The 8,282-nt window shown below is 51.9% G+C and overlaps 2 protein-coding genes across 3 annotated transcripts; both read right to left on the reverse strand.

Moving 5' to 3' along the window:
• Positions 1 to 4,193: 4,193 nt before the first annotated feature.
• LOC107278203 (protein trichome birefringence-like 19) lies at positions 4,194 to 5,677 on the reverse strand. Its single transcript, XM_015786310.3, has one exon. The coding sequence runs from the start codon at positions 5,647 to 5,649 to the stop codon at positions 4,387 to 4,389; it is 1,263 nt and encodes a 420-aa protein (XP_015641796.1). The 5' UTR covers positions 5,650 to 5,677; the 3' UTR covers positions 4,194 to 4,386.
• Positions 5,678 to 6,052: 375 nt separating this feature from the next.
• Positions 6,053 to 7,926, reverse strand: LOC4340732 (protein trichome birefringence-like 20). 2 transcript variants are annotated; one of them, XM_026026018.2, is made up of 4 exons: positions 7,768 to 7,926; positions 7,344 to 7,634; positions 6,677 to 7,213; positions 6,053 to 6,594 (listed from the first exon to the last, which is right to left on the reverse strand). In XM_026026018.2, the coding sequence occupies exons 2-4, from the start codon at positions 7,521 to 7,523 to the stop codon at positions 6,343 to 6,345; spliced, it is 969 nt and encodes a 322-aa protein (XP_025881803.1). In that variant the 5' UTR covers positions 7,524 to 7,634; positions 7,768 to 7,926; the 3' UTR covers positions 6,053 to 6,342. The 2 variants fall into 2 exon arrangements, with proteins under 2 accessions (XP_025881803.1, XP_015641795.1); XM_015786309.3 differs by having other exon boundaries at positions 7,344 to 7,876.
• Positions 7,927 to 8,282: the final 356 nt, after the last annotated feature.

Raw genomic sequence — 8,282 nt, forward strand, 5'->3', positions numbered from 1 at the left:
CCGAAGGACAGCTTACACAAGCAAGATGCGGACCAATTTATGCTTGCTTAACTGGCCTGAGTAGGCTGCAGCTAGCCCTGTGGGTTTTGGGCCCTTGTGCGACACAGCGATTGGTGAAGGCGGCTATCAGGGCATTCACAATGCGCCTCCGTGGCGTTCAGCCTCGGCTTGAGGAACGGCATATTCTATGCCTCGTCGATTACACTCGGAGCCTCACGAGGAACGCGTAGCAAGTTTTGGTCACCCATTCTTCCCACTAAAAGCCTGAAAAAGCTGGCGCCAGTGACAGGGAAGAGGGGAGAGAGCAGAAAACTGCGAGCCGTAGCCATTAACGGCGAGCGCCGACGAGCTGAGGAGAGGGGAGATGCGACGAGCCGTAGCCGCCGCCCGAGGCTAGACCCGGCGAGCGCCGGACTGGGCTGCTCCGCCGCCGCTCCGCTGGCGCCGACGCCATCCTCCTCGCCGCGCCGCCAAGCTCGTCACCATCCTCCTCTCCACGCCGCCGACCTCGTCGCCGTCCGCGCCGCCGAGCTCCACGCCGGTGAGCTCCGTGAGCTCTGCGCCGCCGGAGAGGACGAGCTCCCGCCGTCCCGCTCCACCCCGGTGAGCTCCGCCAGATCCACGCCGGTGAGCTCCGTGAGCTCCGCACCGCCGGAGCTAGTGAGCTCCGTGCCGTCCCGCTCCACGCATGCGAGCTCTGCGGAAGGAGGGAGGGAGAGGGGCACCGGCGGACGAAGAGGTGGGGCGCGGCGGCGGCGGCGGCGGCGGCGGCGGCGAGCACGTGAGCCTCGGGTGCTCCTCCCATCCTCCGCCGGTGGGGGAGATAGTGGAGAGAGAGAGAGGGGGGGAGATGAAAAGTGTGTGGGAGTGGGACCCATGAAAAGTGGGTGGGAGTGGGAGTTGCATTGTGAGGTGAGTTGCTTTAGAGGAGCTTGGTCCTATGTGGCATCACAAATTCGTTCGTGGCCCATGACGCATTGTGAATGGCCTCAAGCGACTCGGGAATCAGGACAAGGACGAAGGAGGTGATTCGCTATCAAGCGGAGAACCCGATGCACTGCCTGTAACATCTACCATGATGACATAGGCAGAGATCTCAAATAGCGACAATACCAAGCATACCGTTGAACAAACATAGAGATATACGTGCATTACAAGCAGTCTGGTTGGAAAGATGTTTTGGAGAAAAAAAAAAGCTTGAAACAAACCATAGACCGATACACCTCCATAATGATTTAAGGGTTGGATAAACAATGGGATGCATATAAAACTTTCAGCCTAAACAACAAAACAGTGGTCAGGGTACGACTATGTTCATCGTCTACATAAACCAGTAGACGTGGTGGTTCTATCATCAACATTATAGCTAGGATCTGACTATATCGCTAGTCTACACATAACTAGTAGGTGTGGCAATTCCACCACCACCATAGTAAACATTAATGGAAACTCGACAACAACTAGTTGCCGACCACCACCATCATTCTCGCCGATATAGTCATAGGCTAGATTAGGGTTCCATTGCATACCTTGTACTCATGTAATTGATATAGTGAAAAACACTTGACTCCGGCCAAATAGGACATATAGTCATTACCCATCTAAGGGGCATAAACTGTATAAAACACATTGTCTGTTGTCTCACGAATAGTTGCAAGTAGGGCTATCAAAAAAGCTCGAAGCTCGCAAGCTGCTCGAGCTTGATTCGTTACAGGCTTGATTCGAGCTCGGCTCAAATACTAGACAAGCCAAGCTCAAGCCTAGGCTGAGGCTCGCAAGCCTAGCAAGCTCGAGCTCGAATAGCTCGGCAAGGCTTGATTAGCATAAGATGTATTGCATGTAGGAAGATATTCTTGATGGGTCCATGTATACTTGTCATCGTGCTTGACCTACTCAAGTCTCAAGACCTCATCGATGCTTCTCAATAAAGCAATTATCCGGCTGCTAGTAATAGTACTACTATTCCTATTAGATGTAGTAGCTAGCTTTTGTTAATTGCAACGTTTTAAAGCCATGAATTCATGAGAAAAGCTGCAGAGGCTTTATTCAAGATAAGTAGCACCCATTAATTTTGACTACCGATAATTTGCATTAATATCTCTTATACAAGTGTAAGTTTTTTGGAGTTTCACCAAGACAAGCTGTCAAGCTCGAGTAGGCTCGAAGCTCGCTCGAGCTCGAACTCGAGCTCACTCCCAAGCTCGATCAGTATCCAGGCTTGGCTCGAGCTCGGCTCGAGTTCATGTCAAGCTCAAGCCTACGTAGCCAAATTCGCTCGAGCTCAGCTCGTTGACAGCCTTAGTTGCACGAATGTCACTCATTGATCAATAGTAAGTTATTTATTCAAGAGACTCAAGGCATGTTCATTTTGCTACCATCTTTAACCCTACCATTGTATTTTTCATATATAATCAATTGGAGTGAGGAAACTCGAAGTATGGTACTCTGAACAAGAGCAATAGTAGACAGTGAATAAATGAGATGGGCACATCAGGTTGCACGCCTGCCCCGGCTAGAAGGTACTACATTCTCCCATAGCACTACCCTAAAGAATCAAGAAAACAGATAAATGAATAGTTCCTTGTACATATCTACTATATGCTAATTAATGATGAAAGGAGAGGAACCAATATACATCCAGTTCAAGTTACCTATCTGAACTCTGAATCAGCCCGTTCAAGTCACTAATATTTTGGTTAAATCGTGAAGAACCCATTTGTATTTTTATAGACTAATCTTGCTTCTTGGATACACCTTTAGCCACATTTTGTGTGTCTCGTGTAGTTCCTATAGTTTCAAAGGATCCTGAAAGTGCATATCAAGACATCAGAAATACCTTCTTGTTGAGCAAGGCAAACCATACTGCTTTCCTTGAGAATATTAAATCCCAGTATGTGAAAACTGTCATGGTTTAAATTATTGCACGGCTTAATTAAATTCCCGACGCATTTAACTGTTTTATTAGTCATTCCTACATTTATGGTCTTATTATTTATATCCATGTTTATCCTTGACAACCCTAGGTAAACAAAATCAGCTAGTGAAAGTTATATATCTAGTGCTTAGTAGATATTTTAGGTTTATGCTTAGCCAAGCTCAGAACATAGCATTTTTATGCGGGAATAATTACTGCAATTTGATGATGGATCTCAAGTGCCAAGTGCCTCTTAGTCTCGACAAGGTCGCCGATTAGTTGGGAGAAAATGCCTTACAAAACCAAAACCTATTTTCAGGGAGGGCTTAGGTGTACGCTAGTTGTTTCGAAGGATGCACCTCGGCCACTAAAAGGATAAATCTTTCGATCTGCCATCGTTATAAAGCATAATTGCTAACTTATTTGCAATTAAATTAGAAGTAGGCATTGATATTTTCTAACAGCAAACCTTCTAACCATCAACAAGTATGAAATGGATGATTGGACAGAGTAAAGACACTTGCTTATAGGAATGAATTCAAGCTAACAAATAATTTAGAGCAAGTTATCCAGAAATGCTGATCCCAGAGCGTTCGATGCGAGACCAAACATCGGACGGTCAAATAAGGTGGGGACCGCAGTTGATTGAATCCACCACAACCTTATCGTCTCATTTTCTCCTCATTGTTTTTGTGCTCATAGGAAACACATGATGACATCACCATCGTCGCCGCACCCACCGAGACATTAAGTGGGAGGAGGTCACCGGTGGCCACGCGGGTGGCGACGGGGCAGCGCGATGCGAAGAGGAAGGACGGCGCCGGTGACCACGCTGGCGGTGGCGTGGCATGCTGAGGCGAAAGCGAGGACCGGAAGAGGTGCTAGCCCTCTACCCGTGGCGAAGCAGTGCCATGCGAAGAAGGAGGCGCTGGACTGGATGCCGATGCAGCTAGCCCTGGTGGGGTCGCTCACCTGAAGTCGTTGCTTGCCCTCATCCTCGTCTACGCATCATGTCACTTGTCTCCTCATGCCAGCTGCTTGGTTTCGGTGGCCGGAATAGAAGTCAGAGGAGTGGGTTTTATTGTGAATTAAAGTGATGTTACGGTTTATTTGTATTTTTTTTACTTGATTGTATTAAGGTGTTTTATTTCGTTTTGATTCAATATTGTATACATTGATTTCTTGGTGTTGCAATCGATATGTTTTAGTAGTGTATTTAGTTGAAACAACTATGCTCTAGTGCGGAAACATTTCTCTTATTGTGAAACATCTAGAACACTTTTGTTGCAACAATTTTTATCGAAGGGTGAAACATGTGAACATCAATAACACGGTGCAATACTTTCCAATGATTTGAAAAAAATCAGACATCCCATCAATAGCAGGCTCCCAAGCTATCTAAACAATGCTGATGTATTTTTTTAAAGAAAAAAAAATCGACGAGCCATAATGAGAAGAACGGGCATCAGCCATCACCCGATGAGCATGTGGAACAGCATGTCGTTGCAGGCGTCCATGGCGCCGGGAAGGCACCAGTGCACGCAGTCCCGCGACACCTTGAACTTGTCCGGCTGCCACAGCCTGTACTTGCTCGGGTGGCCGTCCGGCCGCTGCGCCATGGCCTCCGTCGCGTCCATCAGCAGCATCCTCGCCGCCTCTTTCCCCCTCTTCCCCGCCGTCTCCTCCGCCGCCGCCGCGAACTCCTCGACCTGTATCCGGTGCATGTCCTTCTCCATGGCGTTCAACTCCCACTCGCCGCGCCGCGCCGGCCGAGTCCGGAGGCAGTCCCCGTCCCCGTTCCACGTCCCGTTCTCGTAGTGCGACGGCGAGATCGTCCGCACGATCACCGTCCTCCTCGTGGCGTGGCGGTGCGAGCCCGTCGCCGCCGCCCGGAGCGCGCTCCGGAACGCCATCCGGAGGGAGTAACGGAGGGTGAGGTCGGTGACGTTCGGGGACAGGCAGGTGTTGCACCCGACGAGGCGGCCGCGGCGGTCGTAGAACATCGACGGCCGGTAGAACCAGCTCCCGGCGGAGACGACGACGTAGTCGAACGCGCCGACGTGCGCCGCCCACCCGGCGTCGGGCTCGTCGAGGTGGAGGCTCCACAGGCCGGAGCCGCTCCCCGTCGGGCCGTCGGGGTCCGTCTCGACGGCGCGGACGAGGAACGGCGACCAGAACGCCGTGACGGTGAGGCCGTGCCGCTCGAAGCGGTACGCGTAGCTGCCGTTCGTCCACGGCGCCGGCCGCTCGGCGTGCGACAGGAGGCACACCAGCGAGTGCATCTGGTTCCTCGCCAGCGAGTCCCCGACGAACGCCACCGACCTGCCCCTCATCGCGGCGAGAAACCTCGCCGCGTCGAACCGCAGCAGCTCGCACCCGCCGTCCGGCCGCCACCGCCACCGGACGTACCCAAGATCCGGCCGTCCGTACCGCATGCAATCATAGTGTCCATGGATCACCGGACAGCTCTCGCTGGTGTACGGCGGCGGCTCGCCGGCCATGTCCGGCACCCACTCGCCCTTGAAGATGTCACAGCCAGACGTGTCGCCGCCGACGCCATCCGCCGTCTTCGTCATCACCTCCGGCGCCAGCAGCAGCGGCAGCGGCACGCGGCCGGGTAGGCTGACGGTGGCGAGCACCAGAACGCACGCGGCGACGGCGGCGGCGGGAAGCACATAGCGTAGGCCGTAATGAGCAATGGATGGCAGCTTGATCACCTCGTGAAACTTCATCATCGACCTGGTTGGTCAACGTCCACACTACAGCTTAGCTTAGCTCATGGATATGAAATGAGATGAGATTGCTGTATATACATCGAATTTTTTCTGCAGTTTTTGTCACGAATATTCATTAGATTACGTGATAAATTAGCATTCAGCGTACACTTGGGATGGTGGATTCCACGCGTGTAGTTTGAGATAACCACCTGTTTATTACTAGGTCTTGGCGAAATGGAAAGAATCGAAGTGCTAAACAGGTGTGGTGGTTTGAGACCAGGGGCACTGGCCACCTGTATGAGCTAGCCTAGCAGCAGCTTTCCCTTTCTGTCTGATAATCTTTTGACTGCATGTCGAGATCAGCCAACTTGAGTTCAACCACTGCTTTTGAATCGGCTAGATTATTCCTAATTCTTCCAGATTTGTCACAAAATATCAATATAGTATCTCAAATCGATTACGATGTTTGTTCTGAAATTTTTCGCAATATTGGGCCTCAGGTCGATTTAGGTCCATACAGACGGAATCACAATAACCCTTTGCGAATGCAGCAAACAGGACCAAAATGTTTGAGTTCAGCTCGTGCAATTTGCTAGAAATTCACATGGATCATGGACGGTGGTTTTGAAATTCTAGACTGAATTCAGGAGTGAATGTATTTTTCTCTGTTTTTTTCGGCTGCTACGTTCGTTTGATCAATAACCTAACTAACTAGCTTTGCGATGTGAGCAACATGTGTGAGAGCATGTCGTTCCAGGCGTCGACGGCGCCGGGGACGCACCAGTGCACGCAGTCGTTGGAGATGGTGAAGTACTCCTTCATCCATCCCTTGCGACGCGTCCATCCCCTGTACCTGCTCGGGTGCGCGTCCGCCCGCAGTATCATCGCCTCCGTCGTGTCCATCAGCATCATCCTCGCCCCACCGCCGCTCGCCGCCCTCTTCGCCGCCTCGAACTCCTCCACCTACGAAGCTCAGAACACACGTTCCCTAGAAAGAACAAGATAATTGATCACTAGATCAATGGAGAAAAATCAAGAAATTAACCTGCAGCGTGTGGAAGTCGAGCTCGACGCCCTGCAGCGTCTTCTCGCCGCGCCGGTACGGCCGCGTCCGGACGCAGTTCCCGTCCTTGTTCCACTCCCCGCCCTCGTACTGCGACGGCGACACGGTCCGAAGCACGGCGGTCACGCCGCCGCCGCCGCCGCCGCCCACCACGGCGCGGAGCGCGGCGCGGGTGGCCATGCGGAGCGCGTACCGCAGCGTGAGGTCGGTGACGTTGGGGAGGAGGCAGTGGTGGCAGCCCACGAGCCGGCCGGCCTCGTACAGCATCGACGGCCGGTAGAACCAGCTCGACGCCGACACGACGGCGTAGTCGAACGCCGGGACGTGCGGCGCCCACACTGCGTCGGGCTCGTCGAGGTAGAGGTTCCACAGGCCCGTGTGCGCCGGCCCGTCGGCGTCGACGAGCTCGTTCTGGACCAGGAACGGCGCCCAGAAGCTGAGGACGGTGAAGTTGTAGCCGCCGCCGTAGTGGTACACCGTGTGCTCGCTGCTCGGCCAGCTCGTCGTCGGCTCGGCGACCTGCAGGCCGGCCAACAAAACGTCACACCCTTGTTGCTGCTGGCCCATTTCTGACCGTCCGATCAAGCGATCGACGGGTCAGATCGAAGCTAGTACTGTAGCAAATCCGGCACGTTTTTCACTTTTTTACCCTGGTCAGTAGACAGATGAGGGAGTTCATGTGGTTCCTGGCAAGGGAATCCCCAATGAAGGCCAAGGTCTTCCCCCTCATGGAGGAGAGGAAGCGCGCCGGGTCGAGACGGGGGAGATCACAACTGTCGGGACGCCACCGCCACTGCACGAAGCCAAGGTCCGGCTTTCCGTACTTCATACAGTCATAGTGCTCGTGGATGACCGAGCAGGTGTTGTTGGTGTAGTAAGGTGCATCAGGATCCGGAACCCACTCTCCCCTAAATATGTTGCAGGCCTCGTCGGCGGCCTTCTGCCCACCGGGGGAGGAGGAGAAGGAAGAGTAAGACAGTGTTCGCGACTTAGTTGTCGGGAAGGGGAAGTATGTATTAGAGACGGTGAGGATGACGACGAATAGGAGGAGAGAGACGGCGGGGATCAAGCACCTGGGGTTGTAGTACTGCTTCTTGACACGAAAATTGCAGAGATTATTAAGAGGCGTCATTGGCACTGGGAGGAAACTAAGAATCTATATCTATCTCAAGAATTGTGTGTGAAACACTTGCAATAGTAGAGTCCATTCAGGTGTATATATATTTGTGCGTTGCAGTTAGTTCTCAGCTCCTTGCACTGCACATACAATTGCTCATTAGGTCATGAATATCCAGAGTATTTGGAAGGTGACTGGGAAGCGAATTGTGCATCATATCCTACTTTCATCCACTTGCCATGAAACCCAAATGTTATTATCGGCGTGCTCCGTAGCTATCCAGTTCGGTTAGGGGGAGGCCATTTTCAAGAAAAAATGTTTTAAATCTTCATGCATGAAATGATTTCAAGTAAAAAAAATTCTGAAAAACTTGCGTGCTCGTTGTTGCAAACATTCTAAATAGTTCGAACAAATTCTGAAAACCTTATGATAATATTGCTTGTCGTGTTACATGTCCCTCCACAAATACAA

The sequence above is a fragment of the Oryza sativa genome, chromosome 6 (genome assembly GCF_034140825.1).
Source record: "Oryza sativa Japonica Group chromosome 6, ASM3414082v1".
NCBI classification, from domain to species: Eukaryota; Viridiplantae; Streptophyta; class Magnoliopsida; order Poales; family Poaceae; genus Oryza; species Oryza sativa.

Excerpts from the sequence above, each read along its gene's own strand:
- LOC107278203 (XM_015786310.3), bottom strand. The coding sequence starts at position 5,649 with ATGATGAAGTTTCACGAGGTGATCAAGCTGCCATCCATTGCTCATTAC.
- LOC4340732 (XM_015786309.3), bottom strand. The coding sequence starts at position 7,826 with ATGACGCCTCTTAATAATCTCTGCAATTTTCGTGTCAAGAAGCAGTAC. Across the intron at positions 7,214-7,343 it reads TCATCTGTCTACTGACCAGG|GTCGCCGAGCCGACGACGAG; the intron begins GTAAAAAAGTGA and ends GCCGGCCTGCAG. Across the intron at positions 6,595-6,676 it reads TCGACTTCCACACGCTGCAG|GTGGAGGAGTTCGAGGCGGC; the intron begins GTTAATTTCTTG and ends TGAGCTTCGTAG.